At 36.9% G+C, this 21,651-nt stretch overlaps 1 protein-coding gene across 2 annotated transcripts in view; it reads left to right on the top strand.

Annotated features, from left to right (window-relative positions):
- FIG4 (FIG4 phosphoinositide 5-phosphatase) overlaps positions 1-21,651 on the top strand; it is a 118,281-nt gene that overhangs the window by 51,235 nt on the left and 45,395 nt on the right. For both annotated transcript variants that reach the window (XM_079149116.1, XM_079149117.1), the window contains one exon: positions 8,218-8,356. In XM_079149116.1, coding sequence (XP_079005242.1) covers positions 8,218-8,356 — 139 coding nt within the window. The remainder of the gene's footprint in view (positions 1-8,217; positions 8,357-21,651) is intronic.

Below are 21,651 nucleotides of genomic sequence, written 5' to 3'. Positions count from 1 at the left end.
TCTTAAAATAGCACACAGTCATTATCTCATAGTTTCTGTGGATCCGAAAGTCCAGGCACAACTCAACTGGGTCCCCTGCTTCAGGCCTCATAAGACTGTAGGAAAAATGTCAGCCAGGCCATCCTTTCATCTGAAGGCTTGTCTAGGAAAGGCTCTGCTTCCCAGCTCATATGTTTGCTGGCAGAGTTCAGTTCCTTTTAGTTCCCTGTGGTGGTAGGGACTCATAGTCTCTCGCCTTTTCCATAGCATCAAGGAAGAGGTAGGTAAGTCCTAGGTTTGGGAGTAACATGCTTTCATCATCCCATTAGCAGGAGCTAATCACAGGTCCCACACACATTCAAGAGAAAGTCGTATCAGTTTCTGAGGGCTTTGGTAACCAAATAATACCAACTAATGGCTTGAAATGTCGGCTAAGATACCTGTGTACCTTCCTCTCAGTTTTGCTGTGAACCTAAGACTTCCCCTAAAAAAAAAAAAAAAAAAACCTAAATATAAAAAAAGCCACAAATTACATTGTATATATTATATTGTATATAAATGTAATGATTTATTTTATTTGTACCCACGAAATTTTATACTTATTTATGATGAATAAAAAATATTGAGGGTATAAAAAAAAGGAAATGAGAATTTTATTGTTTCACAGTTCTGGAGGCCTAGAAGTTTAAATTCAAAAGTGTCAGCAGGGCAGTGCTCCCTGTGAAACCCATAGAGGATGATCCTTACTTGCTTCTTTCTAGCTTCTGTTAGTTGCCAACAATCCCTGGTGTTACTTGACTTGTAACAGCAACATTTTCTTCTCTGCCTCCATTGTCCTGTGGCATTCTCCCCCTGTGTCCATGTTTTCATAGAATTTTCTGTGTCTCTTTTCTCCTCTCATGAGGACACCACTCACACTGAATTAAGGGCCTGCTGTTCTGTAGTGCAATTGCATCTTAAATTGCTTTTATTTCAAGGACATTATATCCACATAAGGTCCTATTCACAGGTACTTGACAGTAGGACTGAATCATCTTTTTAGGAGACACAGAACATATAAAAGTTGTGGGGAAGATGAAGGGGTATAATTATAAGTCATGTGCCTCAAACTACAGATCTCTCTGAATGTGTATCACCCTGAAGAAGTTTAGAACTGCCCCTGTGCAAAGAGCATCCACTCTTCTGTCCCTCTCCTATTATCATTGCTCCTATAGTAGGGATCATTATTGAAACGTATGGACCATGACTTTTTAATAAGACTAGAAGACAGAATGAATGTATAACTGTAATGATTTAAAAAGAAAGGCATAATATTGAAAGGTAATGGTGGTCACAAGAATATAATGTGCATGTATGGAAAGGTAAGGCAAAATCATGTACAACTGAAGGATTAACTGTTATAAATAATAACACATGAATAATGTGGTTGAAACAGGCTTTTTTATTTTAAGAAGCATGGTGTCATTGGGGTGTACAACTTATTTTAAAATTATAGTAGGTTTTATATAATGATGATAATATAGAACAATTTTCTTTAAAATACTCCAGATACCTTTGCAAAACTTAGTCTTCTCATGTTATACCTCTGAGGTAGACAGAAAAATACTGATTAAGGAACTAGAAGAATGAAATTAGTTGATTAGGAATTTTATCCTTGGTTTGCATAGACAGAGGTACACTGTGGGCAACTCATCTGACCCTCTTCCAAGCTCATTTTAAACAATGTTCTTAAATCCAGATGTTGTGACATGTACCTATAGCCTTAGCTACTCAGTAAGCTTAGGCAGGAGAATTTCTTGAGCCCAAGAGTTCCTAGCCAGCTTGGGCATTATAGTGAGACCCTGTCTCAAAAACCAAACAAAAATAACCGTTCTTTAGGCTTCACTTACTAGCATGTTTGGCAGTGGGAGGATCCCTTCCCTGGAAAGCAGAAGTCTGTAGGTTTTCCCCTTGGATATTACCAAAATCTTTTAATTCCCTTAAGGACCTTGTTAAGCTCTTTCTAATTTTTTTATGCATTCAAATTTTGTAAGCCTGGATTTTCATTGTAAGACTTGTTGAATTTAAATTCTATAGTAAGAAAAAAAGATAGGATACCCATAGCAGTTAATAATAGATCTGCCATGTATATACATACGTATACCCTGTGTAATTTAAATGTAGAGAATTCATATATGTGTGTGTGCATGGAGGAGAATCATGTTTTCCTCAAGCAGAGATTTTATAAAACAAAGAAAAAGCTCACAGGGTAAAGACTTTCAGGTGTACCATGCACAGAGAAAAGTGATCACAGAGGGTAGTGCTGAGCTTTATGAGGTACTCTGAGATATTGTGCTAATTTCTTTCCCTTTCTGCTTATCACTGAAAGAGAGACATGCAGGGGAGCATGCTGAGGATATTTTAATTTATAAGGAACCATGAGATAGTCTTCTAAGGTCATCCTTCAAACAGCAGATTTTAGTGAAAAAGTTGAATTGGCAGAGAGAAAACAATTAGAGAAGTGTTTTAATAACACTTTAAATGATATTGCTAACTGGTTAAAACCTAACTCTCTTCATCTTTCCTACAACCAAAGCAGTTAAACACAACAAGAGGAAATTTGCATGTCATCATTTGCAGTTTAAACTGACTGCAGTTTTCCAAAGGACACTCAGAACAGACGGACAGTCCTCCTACATTTCCCCAGGATGGTCATTCTCTCACTCTCCAAAAGGACCATTTTATGCCTTGTTCTCTCTCCTCAAAACCAACAACATCAGTCTCAGCTACTGCCCTTGTTTCATTCTTCGCTGAATAAATAAAGGTCATTGGATGGGAACTCCTCCTTTTCACCATCAAATGCAGAGGTTGTTTGTATCTGCACCCAGGGTCTCTGCCTTACATTGTGTTACAGTGCCTGTGCTGTCCCTGCCCCATCTTAAGCCAAGCCCTCTGCTGTGATTTGAAGCACCACTCTGCCTCTTGCTTTTTCCCAAAATGTACACTCCTTGCCATGAACGGTCAGTTTCTCCCTCTCTTCTGCATCACTTTCATTATTGTAAAAGCACCCCTAGTGTTTTCCACCCAAGCTTCCATCTCTGAGTCTTTCAGCTACAATCCTAGTTCTCTACTCTCCTGAGCAAATCCTCTTGAAAGAGTTGTCTACATACCTGTTTTCCATTCTTTCTTCCTGATCTACTTGGCATCTACCCTCTTAAGACACTGAAACCCCACTTATTGAGGTTACCAACAATCTCCTATTGCCATATATATTGATTATCTTTCTGTGTCCATCTTATTCAACCATTCAACAACTGTTATCACAGCTGACCAAGCCCTCTTTCTTGTAACTTCTGTGATCTCTCTCTCAGTCTCTGTTGACTTCTGCTGTTTCTAAATCCTCCTCCTCCCTTCTCTTTCTACAGTTTTACCTAGGGCATCTCATTTCAGCTTTTCCACACCATGCATTCGACACTCAAATTTGTATCTCTGACTTTGACTTCTCAATGAACTCTAGACTCACCCAAATGCCTGTCTAGCATCTCTTAAATAGTGTATTAGCTTCCCATAGTGACTGGGCTGTGTTTTCTGCTTAGAATCTCAGTAACTACTCAGCTGTGCTTTATGCTTAGAATTTCATAATGCCAAAGTCAAAATGAAGCCCAATGAAATGAAAGTAATATCCAAATGTCAGTTAACTTGGGCTCTTATCTGGAGGCTTCCCAGCTTATTCAGGTTGCTGGAAGATTCCTATACAGTTGTAGGACTAATGTTTCCTGTTCTCACTGACAGTTGACTGGGAGTCACCCTCAGTTCCTTACAGCTGCCTGCATTTTTTGAATTGTGGCTTGTTCGGTTTTAAAGCCAGTGGTATATTAAATTCATTTGTGCTTCAAATATCTCAACCATCCCCTTCTAGCTTTCTTTTCTGCCTTGAAAGGATTCATGTGCTTATACTGAGCCCACCCAGGTAATCCAGGATAATTTCCCTTTTTTTTTTTTTGGTACCGGGAATTAAACTCAGTGGCATTCAACACTGAGCCCCATCCCCAGTCCTGTTTTGTATTTTATTTAGAGACAGGATCTCACAGGATCTCACTGAGTTCCTTAGTGCCCCACTGTTACTGAGTCTGGCTTTGAACTCTCGATCCTCCTGCCTCAGCCTCCTGAGTCGCTGGGATTACAGGCGTGCACCACAGCTCCTAGCTAATTTCTGTAATCTTGAATTTGGTGATTAGTAACTTTAGTTACATATGCAAAGTCCCTTTTGCCACATAATATAAAATATTAATACGTATGACACTGGGGCAAAGGTATAGGGTTCAAATTTCTTCATACCATAAATCTCTAATAATAACCCGAACTTATCATTTCTGAGACAGAAAAACTTGACTCCCTTTAACCTGTTTTTACTCGTATTTCTTTCCACTCCAACGCCCATGTTTCAATTCAGAAACCGATGTCTCACACTTGAACTCTTTATTTTCCTCATTAGCCACTTCCTCCACAATCCAATGTGTCAGCAGATCTTTTTGGCTGTACTTTTAAAATATATCCCAAGTCCTTCCACTGTTTTTTCACCCCTACTGCTTCCATACTCATCCACACAACCACACGTCTTTCTGGACAGCTGCAGTCGCTTGTGATTCAGCTCTGCTTCTACTCTTCAGTCTAGCTCTTTACCACAGCCAGAGTAATTATTATTAAGTTAAATCAGATCTTATCAAACTACCCTTTAAAAAGATCTTTGAGGGTTTCCATTGCATTTGAAAGCAAATTCTTTGCTGAGATCTCTAAGGCCTTGAGTGATCTGGCTGCATCTGTGTCTAATACTCTGCTTTCCTGTTGCCACTACCCTCCAGCCTTCCTGCCCTTTGTTTCTGGAGCTACTTAGCTTTTTCCTCCATCAGACCGTTGCAGTTGTTTGTCCTTCTGCCAGGCACAGCCCTTGGAGCTCTGTGTGACCACCTACTGTATATCCTTATAGTTCAAATGTTCTTTAACACTTCGGCCTCTTTCCTTTTCCCTGACTGCCCAATCTAAGTGTCTCCATCTTCTTTCATCTCTCATGTCATTGTTTTATTTTCTTCATTGAATTTATATCCTTTGAAAGTACGTTATTCATTATTTATTTTGTTTCCTATAGAGAATTGTAAACCCCTAAGAGCCAGGTCCTTGTTATTCTTAGATCCCCAGTGAGGGACATAGTAGGTTCTTGAATTAATGAATTATTTTTTCAGCTATTTAAGTAATGCATATTAATTTTAGAGAGTACAAAGTAGCTCACAAATAAATCATATAATCTGCATCTCCAGAGGTAGCCACTTGTTCCTATTTAGGAGAACATGGTTCCTATGGTTTGACTATATGTGTAATTTATCATCTACTTTTGTGCTTTTAGATAATGTGAATAATCTTTATAGTTTAAAATATTCTTCCACATATTACTTTTTAGTAACCTTATATACTGTATTGTTTAGAAGCATCATACTTTATTATTTGTTATTGTATCTCTAGGATTTTTCTAAATAAACATCCTTGAACATGAATTTTTGCATATTTTAAATATTTTCTTATGAAAATTCTGGAAGCATATTTTTTCAATCAGAGGTTACAAATATTTTTCAGTTTTTATATACATGTATATGGCTAAATTACCTTTCAGAAAGAATTAAACATCTAATGCTTCCATCAGCAAAGCATTAAAATGGGAGTGTCCATTTTGAAAAGGATTTGCAGACTTAGTAGAAAGAAAATATTTTAATTTGCACTTATTTGATAACTAGTGAAGTTGGATTTTTGTATGTTCATTGGCTATTTCTATTTCTTCTTAGAATTCATATACCTGTTTTTGTACTAGGAGGTTAATCTGTGTCTTTCTTATGTTTAATTAGTATTCATTGCAACATATGGTGCAAGGTAGGGATCTAACTACATTGTTCCTTTTCCCTAATAGTTAAGTACTAATATTTATTGAATAGCATTTTCTTCTCTTGACATCAAATTCTACTTTATCACAAACTTAATATCCAAAATAAATTTTTGGCCAATAAAAATTATTATTTTCAAACCTGATTTGTTTAAATACAATTAATAATAAAATTGGTTAGTGTTTAACTTTTGAGTGGCATTTGAATGCTTCATGTTCTTTTTGCCTTTAAAGTGTGATTGAGTGTAAAGGTAGATAATCATTTGGCCCTCTTGTTACGCACAGCTCCAGAGCACCTACCTGTTTAGGCTCTTGTCCACATCTAGAGACCTACCATCTTCCGGAGAAGATTGTGTTATTTGTAAAGTAGCCAGGAAAAGATCCTTAGGTCATTAGGGTGGCCATATAGCCCAAACTTAGTAGGTGACCATAACATTATATATACATTTTAAGTTAGACCAACAGCAGTACATTCAAGAAATCTTCATGATGTTTTGAAGGAATATCCTGTTTTGACTATTATATAATCTTCCCTTTTACCATACTTGCTGAAATTTAAAGGAAGCTGCTATTATGTTTGAAGGATGAAAAACACTCCTTAAAAATATGACTGAAAAATGAAAAGCTTCTCTAAATAGTATTTAGGTATTTTGAGGCACTACTTGGAATGATCTATTAAGTGCTACTAAGGCTATTCAAGAAACATAATGAATGTAATTACTATAAGAGCAGTATGTTTACTTTTGCATTCTGTAAAGAGATACAAATTGGTTCTGTATCATCTAATCCTTGATGTTTTCTCTCAATGAGTGGAAAAAAAGGCTACAAATATATTCAGCATATAAACACATTCCTATTATATATTACTTTTAGCCTGAAACTAAGTACTGTTTTAATGAAAAGCTTCCTGTCAAAATACTAATATCAGGAATACATGTTTGATCTACCATGTTCCATTTGTTGCTTCTGCTGAAATGATCAAATAACCTAGTGTTAATTTCAGATGTATGTGTTTGCTATAGCTGTTGGAAGAAAATTGATTTTATGATAATGTTATCATGTTAGCAAAGCAGTCATTTCTACTGTGCTACCTCTTTTAGTCCAAAACTCATTTTTGGAAAGAGGTTATTTTGTGTATTGTGGATCTCTGCCACAAACTTGAAGAGACAGGGCTCTGAGACAAGAATGGGAAGAAGGAAATGAGGGGAATGAATAAAGGGTGCCAGGGAGGAGAAAGTGTAGAATGGGAAGAGTGGTTCCTGAGACCCCTTCAGTGTTAGTTACCATTTATACCAAAATAACAATTAGAAAAAGGAAGAGGAAATGGAACGTATGCAGAGTCAGTTTTATCAGTTCATAGTACAGTTTGAAACGATAATTTTAGACTGTTGAATGGTTAGATGAGGCTGTTATTTTTGTGCCCTTGTTGTCTTCATTATCAGCCACAAAAGAGAATGGGGCAGGCTAATAGCTGAAGGGAGCAGAAAATGTTGTAAACACTATGTCTGTTAAAGCCAGGGAGAATATCTTTTCAAGGATTAAAAGTAGAAACTATGCAACTGACTCGTTCAAGGTTGTGTCACAGAACATGGGTAGGAATTGGGTCATTTTTTCTGTCTCCAACAACTCTGCTTTCTTTATAATAAAGTAAATGTTTTAGTTAGCTTTTTCACTCTGTGATTAAAAGACCTGACCAGAACAATTTTAGGGGAGGAAAAGTTTATGTAGGGGCTCATGATTTTACAGGTCTCAGTCCATACACAGCTGACTCCATTCCTCTGGGGTCCAGGTGAGGCAGAACAAAATAGCGAAGAGTGTGGCGGAGGGAAGCAAGCTCACCTGATGATCAGGAAGCAGAAAAACTGCACTCTCCAGATACAAAATATACACTCCAAAGGCACACCTTTGGGATCTACCACTGCCAGCTATACCCTACCCATCTTCAGTTACCACTCAGTTAATCCCATGAGGGGATTAATTCACTGATTGAATTAAGACTCTCATAACCCAATCATTTCTCCTCCAAACCTTCTTGTGCTGTCTCATACATGAGCTTTTGTGGGGTAAAGATTCTAAAATGACTTTCGTATTCAAGAAGTAGTTTATGTTTGCTATCCTTTCTGTTATGAGGAAAAGGAAACATAAGATTTTAATTCTTGGAATCTAGGTGCCTATTTTAGACTGTATGTTCAAGTATGAAGTTTGGAATATAAGTATTACTTTTATTTTCAGGAATCTGTTCTATGGAATTACTATCCTCCTGAGAAGACATTCTCCTGAGTTGTCTATGTCAGTGATGGATTTTCTGAGATACATATTTTTCTTTTTAGATGCTGATAGACAAGATTCTATTAATCTCTTCCTGGGAGTCTTCCATCCCACTGAAGGAAAACCTCATCTCTGGGAACTCCCAACAGATTTTTATTTGCATCACAAAAATACCATGAGACTTTTGCCAACAAGAAGAAGGTATTTTTCTTTATAGTCTATTATGTGGACTTAAGCTTGATGTTATTTTGAATATGAGATGTTTTCTTTTAGAGAAATTTTCACATAGACAAACTGATTTTTACCATGAGTTTAGTTTTGTTGTTGTCCTGATGGTCAGCTGGGAAAACTGTGGGTAGCAAATGGTGTTTTGCATGTTCCCTAAGATACCAATAAAGCCTTAGAACTTCATCATTGAGCCTAAGTGTAGCTTCACTAAAGCAAACCAGTAACATTATTTTTTAATGTTGCCTATAAATGTGAAACTCTTAAGACCTAGTGGGTCAAGGAGTCAGTTGATTTTTCAGGTGTAGCAACTAAGCAGCATTTACTTTGTAATGCCAATGTTCTTTCTTCTAGGAAACACAACCAGTTCTGGGTGACACTGGTAAAGACAGGAACCTACAGCAGTGGTATACTAATGGCAAATAATATTTCTGTTGTCCCTACTGCTCAATTTGTCTCTCTAGAATCATTAACCAGTACAGGTTATTTGGTTTCAGTTAAATTAGTATTCATATTCTCAAAAGAAATGAGCAGATTACTTGAAACATGTTAATATGGCCCCTGTAGTGTGAACCTCAGGGTCAGGTGGAGCTGAGTTGGAATTTCTGTGGTTATGTGACTTGGAGCTAGTTCTTTGACCTTTTCTAAGTCTTGTTGTCCTCAACCACAAGATATAAATGGCTGTACAGACCTCACAGAGTCATTGTGAGGACCTAATGAGAACTTCATGGTGTTTTTTTTTCTTTTTGTTCTTTTTAAATTTATTAATTTTTATTAGAGCTTTATAGCTATGCATAACTGAGGAGTCATCTACAGATGTTATCAATCTTGCCACATGAGCAAAATTTTTAACATTTAAGAGGTTGGAACTTGGTCCATCCTATTCAGAGACCTATAATAATATCAAGTTGTTCCATAGTTATTTCTTTTCTCATACAGCATCAGCTTAATACAGCTCTTATGCTCCCAAACACTGTAGGGGTCCTTGCCAAGCCTGTGTGGATTGTGTATACAGACTACAAACAACTGATGAATTAGAAAATGCTGATGTTGAAGCTGTTACCAAATTCTGTGTTGCTTTAGAAATATTTAATTTTTTTCGAGGCTATTGTGAATGGGGTAGATTTCCTAACTTCTCTTTCTGAAGATTCATCACTTATGTTTAAAAATGCATTAGATTTATGAGCATTGATCTTGTAACCTGCTACTTTACTGAATTCACTTATGAGTTCTAAAAGTTTTCTGGTGGAATTTCCTGGTTCCTCTAAATATATAATCATGTCGTTAGCGAACAGGGATAGTTTGAGTTCTTCTTTTCCTATTTGTATCCCTTTAATTTCTTTGGTTTGTCTAATTGCTCTGGCTAGAGTTTCCAGGACAATGTTGAATAGAAGTGGTGAAAGAAGGCGTCCCTGCCTTGTTCCAGTTTTTAGGGGGAATGCTTTCAGTTTTTCACCATTTAGAATGATATTGGCCATGGGCTTAGTGTAGATGGCCTTTACAATGTTAAGGAATGTTCCCACTATCCCTATTTTTTCTAATGTTTTGAGCATGAAGGGATGCTGTATTTCATCGAATGCTTTTTCTGCATCTATTGAAATAATCATGTGATTCTTAACTTTTAGTCTGTTGATATGGTGAATGACATTTATTGATTTCCTGATGTTGAACCAACCTTGCATCCCTGGGATAAAACCCACTTGATCGCTTGGGAATCAATCTCACAAAAGAGGTGAAAGACCTCTACAATGAGAACTACAGAACACTAAAGAAAGAAATTAAAGAAAACCTTAGAAGATGGAAAGATCTCCCATGTTCTTGGATAGGCAGAATTAACATTGTCAAAATACCCATACTACCAAAAGTGCTATACAAATTCAATGCAATTCCAATTAAAATCCCAATGATGTACCTTACAGAAATAGAGCAAGCAATCATGAAATTCATCTGGAAGAATAAGAAACCCAGAATAGTTAAAGCAATCCTTAGCAGGAAGAATGAAACAGGGGGTATCACAATACCAGAACTTCAGCTATACTACAAAGCAATAGTAACAAAAACGGCATGGTATTGGCACCAAAAGAGACAGGTAGGTCAATGGTACAGAATAGAGGACATGGACACAAACCCAAATAAATACAATTTTCTCATACTAGACAAAGGGGCCAAAAATATGCAATGGAGAAAAGATAGCCTCTTCAACAAATGGTGCTGGGAAAACTGGAAATCCATATGCAACAGAATGAAACTAAACCCCTATCTCTCACCCTGCACAAAAATCAACTCACAATGGATCAAGGACCTTGAAATTCGACCAGAGACCCTGCATCTTATAGAAGAAAAAGTAGGTCCAAATCTTCACCTTGTTGGCTTAGGATCAGACTTCCTTAACAGGACTCCCATAGCACAAGAAATAAAGGCAAGAATCAATAACTGGGATAGATTCAAACTAAAAAGCTTTCTCTCAGCAAAGGAAACTATCAGCATTATGAAGAGAGAGCCTACAGAGTGGGAGAACATCTTTGCCACTCATACTTCAGATAGAGCACTAATCTCCAGAATCTATAAAGAACTCAAAAAACTCTACACCAAGAATACAAATAACCCAATCAACAAATGGGCTAAGAATATGAACAGATACTTCACAGAAGAAGATATACAAGCAATCAACGGATATATGAAAAAATGTTCAACATCTTTAGTAATAAGAGAAATGCAAATCAAAACTACCCTAAGATTCCATCTCACCCCAAATAGAATGGCAATTATCAAGAACACAAGCAACAACAGTTGTTGGAGAGGATGTGGGGAAAAAGGTACACTCATACATTGCTGGTGGGGATGCAAATTAGTGCAGCCACTCTGGAAAGCAGTGTAGAGATTCCTTAGAAAACCTGGATTGGACTCACCATTTGACCCAGCTATCCCACTCCTCGGCCTATACCCAAAGGACAAAAATCAGCATACTACAGAGATATAGCCACATCAATGTTCATAGCTGCTCAATTCACAATAGCCAGACTGTGGAACCAACGTAGATGTCCTTCAATTGATGAATGGATAAAGAAACTGTGGTATATATATACAATAGAATATTACTCAGCCATAAAGAATGATAAAATTATGGCATTTACAGGCAAATGGATGAAGTTGGAGAATATCATGCTAAGTGAGATAAGCCAATCTCAAAAAACCAAAGGACGAATGATCTCGCTGATAAGCGGATGATGACACATAATGGGGGGTGGGAGGAGGGCAAGAATGGAGGAAGGAAGCACTGTATAGAGAGAAAAGAGGGGTGGGAGAGGTGGGGGGAAGGAAAAAAAATAACAGAATGAATCAAACAACATTACCCTATGTGAATTTATGATTACACAAATGGTATGCCTTTACTCTATGTACAAACAGAGAAACATATATCCCATTTGTTTACAATAAAAAAAATATATTTAAAATCTTAGGGAAGTCTCAGAGTTTACATTTCTCACATTTGATCCTATCAGTGCATATTACTGGGATAACCAGCTTAATATGTGAGCTTACTTTCACTGCTATTTTTCTACTAAACTTATTATTAATAAATTATTGTTTTGAGAATTTTTTTCATACAAAAATATCAAGCTAACCATGTTTATTTGGTAACAAACAAGTGTAAATATCTGTATGTAGTTTTACTGATGATTGTTAACCACAAGTAAATGTGATTGATTTTCTGAAATGTTACATTACCCAGTATTGAAGCAATTTCAGTACAGCATGGGGACAACCAAAATTCAGTTTGCTATCACAGAATTAACTGTGTATTAGAAGTATAAATTAAAGCGCTTGCTTGCCTTGAGTTATATAACTAAGACTAGCAGTTTTGGAGCTTATGTACGGGAATAAAAGGAAGCTGCTGTTACATTCCCATTTTCTAAAAACAGAAACTGAGGTGCAGAGAGACTGTGTCTTGGCTGAGATTATTAAGCTAGTTCAATGATTCAGCAGAATCAATTACCAGCCTGCCCCTGAAAGTAAAATTTATTAAAGTAAATGATATGGCTTATTTAGTTGCTTTAGTCTCCTGTTTTTGTTTTTTTCTCTAGAATGTCAAGCATTATTTTATGGGATCATCAATCAACTCTGCTCAGGAATAGTGCTTGTAAATACTCTTAAGATAAATTTCAGTGTTTTATTTGGATTTTCTAGTGTCACCTATCTGTATGGAGTGATGACAGTTTAATCAGTATGATTCTCAAAAGAAATGAACAGGCCAGCCAAAGGCAATAACAGGACAAGAGCACAAAGCTCAGGCTCAGGAAGAACTGAGTTGGAATTTCTTCAAGTGTATTGCTCCAGACCTTTTACTTAAACTCTCGAAACCTCATTTTCTCCTCTGTAAAATGGAGATGACTACATACCGCACAAGGTCATTGTGAGGCTTAAGTGAGAAGATATGTGAAAAGTGCTTGGTACTGGAGCTGACCCAGAATACTAAACACATCCTGAAACAGCCAGGCTGGAGCACATACCTCCAATTAATACCTGGGTGATCCTGGGTAGAGACACTTAACTGGTCTAATTCTGTTTCTCTGAGACTCAGATGAGATCATGTAAATGCACAGTATGTCCAGTAGATGTTAGTCTTGTTGTTATTCTTTAAGGATATTACATTCCCTAGTTTTTAACATTTACTAAAAATCATACAGGATAGCCATAAAATTGGCAACTTGGGTATTACTTTATCACTTTTATAATGTAATATAAATACTTTATTATATGTTCATCTGATTTCTCAAGCTTGGTGGATATCCTGTATTTCATACTGGGTTTACCACTGGTTATTCTGAAATAGTATTTTATTAAAAAATAAGGAAAACTGGAATAATCCTAACTCTGCCTATTTTTCATCTAAACCGGGTCCTCTTGAGATAACTGCTTAGCCTAAATTCCATATATATTCATGCATTCATGAGTCTGTACATTCTCAAAATATCTTTTCCAGATTAGATGGATCCTGTTTCTTTAGCTGTTCCTTATATGCTATGATTTCAAGTCCTTCCATCATTTGGAATACTCTTTTGTATGTCTTTCAGTCAATGTCATTCTTCTTTTTAAAACGTGGCACCCAAATTTATTGATCTGCTCAGAACCAATCACTGAAGCTTTGTTCTAAATTAGGCTAGTATGTCAACATAACCTAAGATGCCATTTAAGTGTTTATAATGTCAACAAGCTGTTTTTAGATAATAAGCATTAATTAGTATTTCATCAACTCTCAGAGCTGGGAGATTTTCTGGTCCTACTCACTGTCTGCAACTCACTGTCTGCTATACAAGTTCTGTTTCCCTAGGGAGAGATCATCTGTCCTGTGCTCGACAAGTCTGGGTTTGCCAACTGGGATGTGTTTTGTATCGTTCATTTACACAGTTCTTCCTCACATGGTGCCGAGATCAGCGTCCCTATGATCTTACCTATGAATCCTAGTTTAGCTCATGGAAACCTTCAGATGATTTTCTCATCAACTTGTTAGTGTTTTAAGTGTTCGAAGATGAGTTTATACATTCTCAAAATATCTTCTCCAGATTAAATAGCCTGTTTCGGCACCTGTTCCTCATATGCTGTGGTTTCAGGTCCCCCAGCATTTGGAACGCTCTCCTCTGTGTGTATTCCAGGCACTGTCAATGTTCTTTTTAAACCGCGGTGCCCACACCTGGATCCAACAATGGTCAGAGTTGGGTCAGATTTGTGCCAGCTTTGTGGGACCACTGGTACCACCACCCCCTGTCCTGGGTACTGTTTTTGTCGTTAAGCATAAGCTCACATTAACTATTTGCAGCATCGTCATCACAATGTTTCCTGAGCGCTGTATTCACTAGACCCCACCCCCACCCCAGGGCTTTTTTAACATGTTCTGTTGCCATGCTATATTTACACCATTCTTGTCATGCTCATGTATGCTTTGCCTGCTTCCAAAAAAGTTGTTTAAATGTACGTCCTTTTTATTAACAAATATTTCTAACTCTGAAGCTTCTTCGGGTTTAATCAACTGGCTGTCTTGATCCCAGTACAAGTCCTAGATGAAAAATGTTGGATGAATTCAGGTGGCAGAAGCCTGTGGTGTTCCACCTGATAAATCCCTCCATTTAATGCTGTTGGAGTGCTTTTTGGTTGGAATTGTTTAAATAGCTGTTAAGTCCACCTAACTACACAGTTGCCCTGCCCATATTTCTCTTTCTTGTTCAAACATCACAAATATTGATTGCTTTGCTCAAGATCGTGTACGTTGTTTCAGAGAGTTTCTACGTTAGTTAAGCTAAGGTAGTTAGCTTAGATAGTTAAAGATAGTCGTTTAAAATTCTCCCCAATCTTCCTAAGCAATCCAGTGGAATTTAACAATCCTAATACTAGGGACTGAAAAAGAGAAAAGAATATAAATTTTGGGGTATTGTATGCAAAGAGGTAGTGGTTCCCAGTGCGGTCTCCCATTCTCATCCCTGGTTCCAGAGCAGGTTTCTGTCCCAATACAGATGTTCTTCCTCTGAGTAAACATGCCCAGTGAGGAGGTGAAAAAGTTTGGTCGTGGTCTTGGTGTCTCATCCTCCATCCTTCTAAGCTCATCCTCCCCAAGGCAGGTATTTCTCATAGACTTCTTTGCTTCTGAGACTCACTCAGAGGACTTGGACTTGGTTTATATTGCATAGGGAAGTAAAATTTGTAATATATTTTAAAAATGTATGACTTAGTCTCAAATCACTAATACAAGATTATATCTTAATTCTTGTTCCCCACATAGTACATTCTGAGCTAAAACGCATTCTTTAGAATTTACTTCTTTTTCCTAAGCAAGATAATTGTAAGCATCATTCTTTAGGGAATTCCTCATATACTATCTGATACCTTCTCTATTGTCCTCCTCTGTCCAGGTTAGGTCATCACAGAGTAGAAGTTATACATATGTATTCACACATATACACACACACACACACGTACTCATACACACGTGCACACACTGAACCTTAATAAACACTTAGCTCTTTTTCATTTCCCTGATCGGATAGTCTGATTTTTCTAATCAGAAAAGAAAATGAGATGATCCTGAGATGACTTGCTTTAGTAAGCATATGTGAATTTATAGAATTCACTTGTTATCTTTTGGGGTCACTTACAACATATCTTTAATCCTTGATTCTTTTGTTTTGGAACTGACAGCACCCTGAATGATGTATAGTTTTTGAAATCTCTCGCCCTCTTTGAGCCATCAAGATCACATTTGCCCATTTCCAGTGTAGCTGCATTCATCAGTGTTCCTTAAAGATATATTGATCTCAGAGGCACCAGGCCCCTTGAATGCTTTTAGAGATACCCTTTTGCTTCCTTTTGTCTCTTGGACTCTACACAGTTCCTTTTTATATTGTATATTTTTCTTTCAAGCCTGAAACTTGTCATAGCTGATGAAGATAGAAAGCATGCTGGAATTAAATAGTTCTACTTCATCATTATTTTAAGTATGGCATTTCCAACATGTAGAGCAGTAGTATCTGACACATAGCAGGTGGTAATAAATGTTGAATAACTGAATGAATTCTCTGCAAGCAGCAGTCTATCCTTTCTCTGTTCTTTTCATGCTCTGAAACCTTGCTATTGGAAAAGCAGTTTGAAGGCCAGTCCTTTGGCATCACCCAGGATCCTGTCATAAATGCAGAATCTGAGGCTTTACCTACTAAATAAGAATCTACCTTTTAACAAAATCCCCAAGTGGTTCATTTGCACAATGGATTTTAACAAGCACTGCTCTAAAGCATAACTTCAGTCTAAAACAGAACTTTGGAAACCTCTCCTGCTATCAAAGCATTGTTCCCACCTCACATTTCATTAGGCTTCATGTTCCTCTTTTCATTATCCTTGGTATGGATTCTGCTTGTCATCTCTAGGAAAGTTCCCTGTGTTGCTAGTTTTACTTGGATATGGCTCCATTTCTTTCTCTTTTTTAAAATTTTAATTTATTTTGATTGTAAACAAATGGGATACATGTTGTTTCTGTTTGTACATGGAGTAACAGCATACCATTTGCGTAATCATACATTTACATAGAGTAATGATGTTTGATTCATTCTGATATTTTTTCCTTCCCCCCACACCTCCCACCCCTCTTTTCCCTCTATACAGTCCCTCCTTCCTCCACTCTTGCCCCCCTTCCACCCCTCCATTATGTGTCATCATCCGCTTATCAGCGAGATCATTCGTCCTTTGGTTTTTTGAGATTGGCTTATCTCACTTAGCATGATATTCTCCAACTTCAGCCATTTGCCTGTAAATGCCATAATTTTATTATTCTTTATAGCTCAGTAATATTGCATTGTATATATATATATACCACAGTTTCTTTATCCATTCATCAGTTGAAGGACATCTACGTTGGTTCCACAGTCTGGCTATTGTGAATTGAGCAGCTATGAACATTGATGTGGCTATATCTCTGTAGTATGCTGATTTTAAGTCCTTTGGGTATAGGCCAAGGAGTAGGATAGCTGGGTCAAATGGTGGGTCCAATCCAGGTTTTCTAAGGAATCTCCACGCTGCTTTCCAGAGTGGCTGCACTAATTTGCATCCCCACCAGCAATGTATGAGTGTACCTTTTTCCCCACATCCTCTCCAACAGCTGTTGTTGCTTATATTCTTGATAATTGCCATTCTAATTGGGGTGAGATGGAATCTTAGGGTAGTTTTGATTTGCATTTCTCTTATTACTAAAGATGTTGAACATTTTTTCAGGTGTCTGTTGATTGCTTGTATATCTTCTTCTGTGAAGTATCTGTTCATATTCTTAGCCCATTTGTTGATTGGGTTATTTGTATTCTTGGTGTAGAGTTTTTTGAGTTCTTTATATGTTCTGGAGATTAGTGCTCTATCTGAAGTATGAGTGGCAAAGATATTCTCCTACTCTGTAGGCTCTCTCTTCATAATGCTGATAGTTTCCTTTGCTGAGAGAAAGCTTTTTAGTTTGAATCTATCCCAGTTATTGATTCTTGCCTTTATTTCTTGTGCTATGGGAGTCCTGTTAAGGAAGTCTGATCCTAAGCCAACAAGGTGAAGATTTGGACCTACTTTTTCTTCTATAAGATGCAGGGTCTCTGGTCTGAATTCAAGGTCCTTGATCCATTGTGAGTTGATTTTTGTGCAGGGTGAGAGATAGGGGTTTAGTTTCATTCTGTTGCATATGGATTTCCAGTTTTCCCAGCACCATTTGTTGAAGAGGCTATCTTTTCTCCATTGCATATTTTTGGCCCCTTTGTCTAGTATGAGAAAATTGTATTTATTTGGGTTTGTGTCCATGTCCTCTATTCTGTACCATTGACCTACCTGTCTCTTTTGGTGCCAATACCATGCCGTTTTTGTTACTATTGCTTTGTAGTATAGCTGAAGTTCTGGTATTGTGATACCCCCTGTTTCATTCTTCCTGCTAAGGATTGCTTTAACTATTCTGGGTTTCTTATTCTTCCAGATGAATTTCATGATTGCTTGCTCTATTTCTGTAAGGTACATCATTGGGATTTTAATTGGAATTGCATTGAATCTGTATAGCACTTTTGGTAGTATGGCCATTTTGACAATATTAATTCTGCCTATCCAAGAATATGGGAGATCTTTCCATCTTCTAAGGTCTTCCTCAAGTTCTTTCTTCAATGTTTTGAAGTTTTCATTATAGAGATCTTTTACCTCTTTGGTTAGATTGATTCCCAAGTATTTTATTTTTTTCAAGGCTATTGCAAATGGAGTTGTTTTCCTCATTTCCCTTTCAGCTGTTTCATCGCTTGCATATAAAAATGCTTTAGATTTATGCGTGTTGATTTTATAGCCTGCTATTTTGCTGAATTCATTGATGAGGTCTAGAAGTTTTCTGGAGGAGTTTTTTGGATCCTCTAAATATAGAATCATGTCATCAGCAAATAGTGACAGCTTAAGTTCCTCTTTTCCTATTCATATTCCTTTAATTTCTTTAGTCTGCCTAATTGCTCTGGCTAGAGTTTCAAGGACAATGTTGAATAGAAGTGGTGAAAGAGGACATCCCTGTCTTGTTCCCGTTTTTAAAGGGAATGGTTTCAGTTTTTCTCCATTAAGAATGATGTTGGCCATGGGCTTAGCATAAATAGCCTTTACAATGTTCAGGTATGTTCCTACTATCCCTATTTTTCTAGTGTTTTGAGCATGAAGGGGTATTGTATTTTGTCAAATGCTTTTTCTGCGTCAATTGAAATAACCATATGCTTCTTATCCTTAAGTCTGTTGACATGATGGATTATATTTATTGATTTACGAATGTTGAACCATCCTTGCATTCCAGGGATGAACCCCACTTGATCATGGTGCATGATTTTCTTAATATGTTTTTGGATACGGTTTGCCAATATTTTGTTAAGGATCTTTGCATCTATATTCATCAAGGATATTGGTCTAAAATTTTCTTTCCTTGATGTGTCTTTTCCTGATTTGGATATGAGGGTGATATTAGCTTCATAGAATGAGTTCAGTAGGGTACCCTCCTTTTCTATTTCTTGGAATACTTTGAGAAGTATTGGAATGAGTTCTTCTTTGAAGGTCTTTTAGAACTCAGCTGAGAATCCATCTGGTCCTGGGCTTTTCTTGGATGTTAGATTTTTTAATAGCTTCTTCTATTTCATTGCTTGTTATTGATCTGTTTAAATTGTGTATGTCCTCCTGGTTCAGTTTGGGAGGAGCATATGTCTCTAGAAATTTGTCAATGTCTTCGGTACTTTCTATTTTGTTGGAATACAGATTTTCAAAGTAGCTTCTCATTATGTTCTGTATCTCAGTGGTGTCTGTTGTGATATTTCCTTTTTCATCACGAATTTTAGTAATTTGAGTTTTCTCTCTCCTTCTCTTTGTTAATGTGGCTAAGGGTTTGTCTATTTTGTTTGCTTTCTCAAAGAACCAACTTTTTGTCAATTTTTTGAATAGTTTCTTTTGTTTCAATTTCATTGATTTCAGCTCTGATTTTAATTATTTCCTGTCTTCTACTACTTTTGCTGTTATTCTGTTCTTTTTCTAGGGCTTTGAGCTGTAATGTTAGGTCATTTAGTTGTTGACTTTTCAGTCTTTTCTGGAATGCGCTCCATGCAATGAATATTCCTCTTAGTACCGCTTTCATAGTGTCCCAGAGATTTTGATATGTTGTATCGTCATTCTCATTGACCTCTAAGGATTTTTTTATCTCCTCCCTGATGTTTTCTGTTATCCATGTTTCATTCAATAGCATATTATTTAGTCTCCAGGTGTTGGAGTAATTTCTGTTTTTTATTTTGTCGTTGATTTCTATTCTCAGTCCATTATGATCTGATAGAACAAAAGGCAGTATCTCTATTTTTTTGCATTTTCTAAGGGCTGCTTTGTGGCATAACATATGGTCTATATTCAAGAAGGTTCCATGTGCTGCTAAGAAGAAAGTGAATCTGCTCGTTGATGGATGGAATGTTCTATATATGTCTATTAAGTCTAGGTTATTGATTGTGTTATTGAGTTCTATGGTTTCTTTGGTTGGTTTTTGTTTGGAAGATCTATCTAGTGGTGACAGCAGTGTGTTAAAGTCACCCAGAATTATTGTGTTGTGGTCTGTGTGATTCCTGAAATTGAGAAGGATTTGTTTGATATACAGGGATGCACCATTGTTTGGGGCATAAATATTTACTATCGTTATGTCTTCCTGATTTATGGTTCCCTCAGGCAGTATGAAATGTCCTTCTTTATCCCTTCTGACTAACTTTAGCTTGAAGTCCACTTTATCTGATATAAGGATGGAAACCCCTGCTTTTTTACTGAGTCCATGTTCGTGGTAGGTTTTTTTCCCATTCTTTCACCTTTAGTCCGTGGATGTCTTTTTCTATGAGATGAGTCTCTTGCAGGCAGCATATTGTTGGGTCTTTCCTTTTAATCCATTCTGCCAGTCTGTGTCTTTTGATTGATGACTTTAGGCCATTAATATTCAGGGTTATTATTGAGATATGATTTGTATTCCCAATCATTTGGCTTATTTTTGGTTTTTAAGTTGGCTTGGTTTCTCCTTTGAGTGGTTTTTCTCTAAGGTAGTTCCTCCCTTTGCTGATCTCCATTGTTGTTTTTCATTTCCTCCTCATGGAATATTTTGTTGAGAACATTCTGTAGTGCAGGCTTTCTATTTGTAAATTCTTTTAACTTTTGTTTATCATGGAAGGATTTTATTTCATCTTCAAATCTGAAGGTTAGTTTTGCTGGGTATAGGATTCTTGGTTGGCAACCATGTTCTTTCAGAACTTGAAATATGTTGTTCCAGGCCCTTCTAGCTTTTAGAGTCTGGGTTGGGAAGTCGGCTGCTATCCGTATTGGTCTCCCCCTATATGTAATCTGATGCTTTTCTCTCGTGGCCTTCAAAATCCTATCTTTATTTTGAATGTTAGGCATTTTCATTATAATGTGCCTTGGTGTGGACCTGTTGTGATTTTGTGCATTTGGTGTTCTGTAAGCCTCTTGTATTTGATTTTCCATTTCATTCTTCAGGCTTGGGAAATTTTCTGATATTATTTCATTGAATAGGTTGTTCATTCCTTTGGTTTGTATCTCTGTGCCTTCCTCAATCCCAGTAATTCTTAAATTTGGTCTTTTCATGATGTCCCATAGTTCTTGAAGATTCTGTTCATGATTTCTTACCATCTTCTCTGTTTGGGCAACTTTATTTTCAAGATTAAATATTTTGTCTTCATTGTCTGAGGTTCTGTCTTCCAAGTGTTCTAGTCTTTTGGTGATGCTTTCCATTGAGTTTTTTTATTTGGTTCATTGTTTCCTTCATTTCAAGAATTTCCAGTTTTTTTGTTTGTTTGTTTGTTTGTTTTTGAGAATATCTGTCTCTTTGTTGAAATGATCTTTTGCTTCCTGCAGTTGTTCTGTCAGCTTATTGGTATTATCATTCATTACCTGCATTTGCTCTCTTATCTCATCCTTTGCTTTACAAATCATCTTAATCATGTATAATCTGAAGTCCTTTTCTGACATTTCTTCTAATATACTGTCATTGGATTCTATTACTATAGAATCTAGAGTTGTTTGGATCATTTTCTTCCCTTGTTTTTTCATGTTGTTCATGTATCTTCCCCTCTAGCAGTGCAGATCTGGGGTATTGCAGATTGCCCCCTATAGGCTTATAGTGGCCCTATAGGTTTCCAAAACCCTTTCTTTAAGGGGAGATCAATATTAGCAGTGCCCAATTCAGACACTATACAATCCTAGACCAAATAGCCCCT

Source organism: Sciurus vulgaris (assembly GCF_902686455.1).
Source record: "Sciurus vulgaris genome assembly, chromosome: 7".
NCBI classification, from domain to species: Eukaryota; Metazoa; Chordata; class Mammalia; order Rodentia; family Sciuridae; genus Sciurus; species Sciurus vulgaris.
Note: the sequence above shows the minus strand (reverse complement) of the source record. Positions and strands in the feature narration are given on the sequence as shown.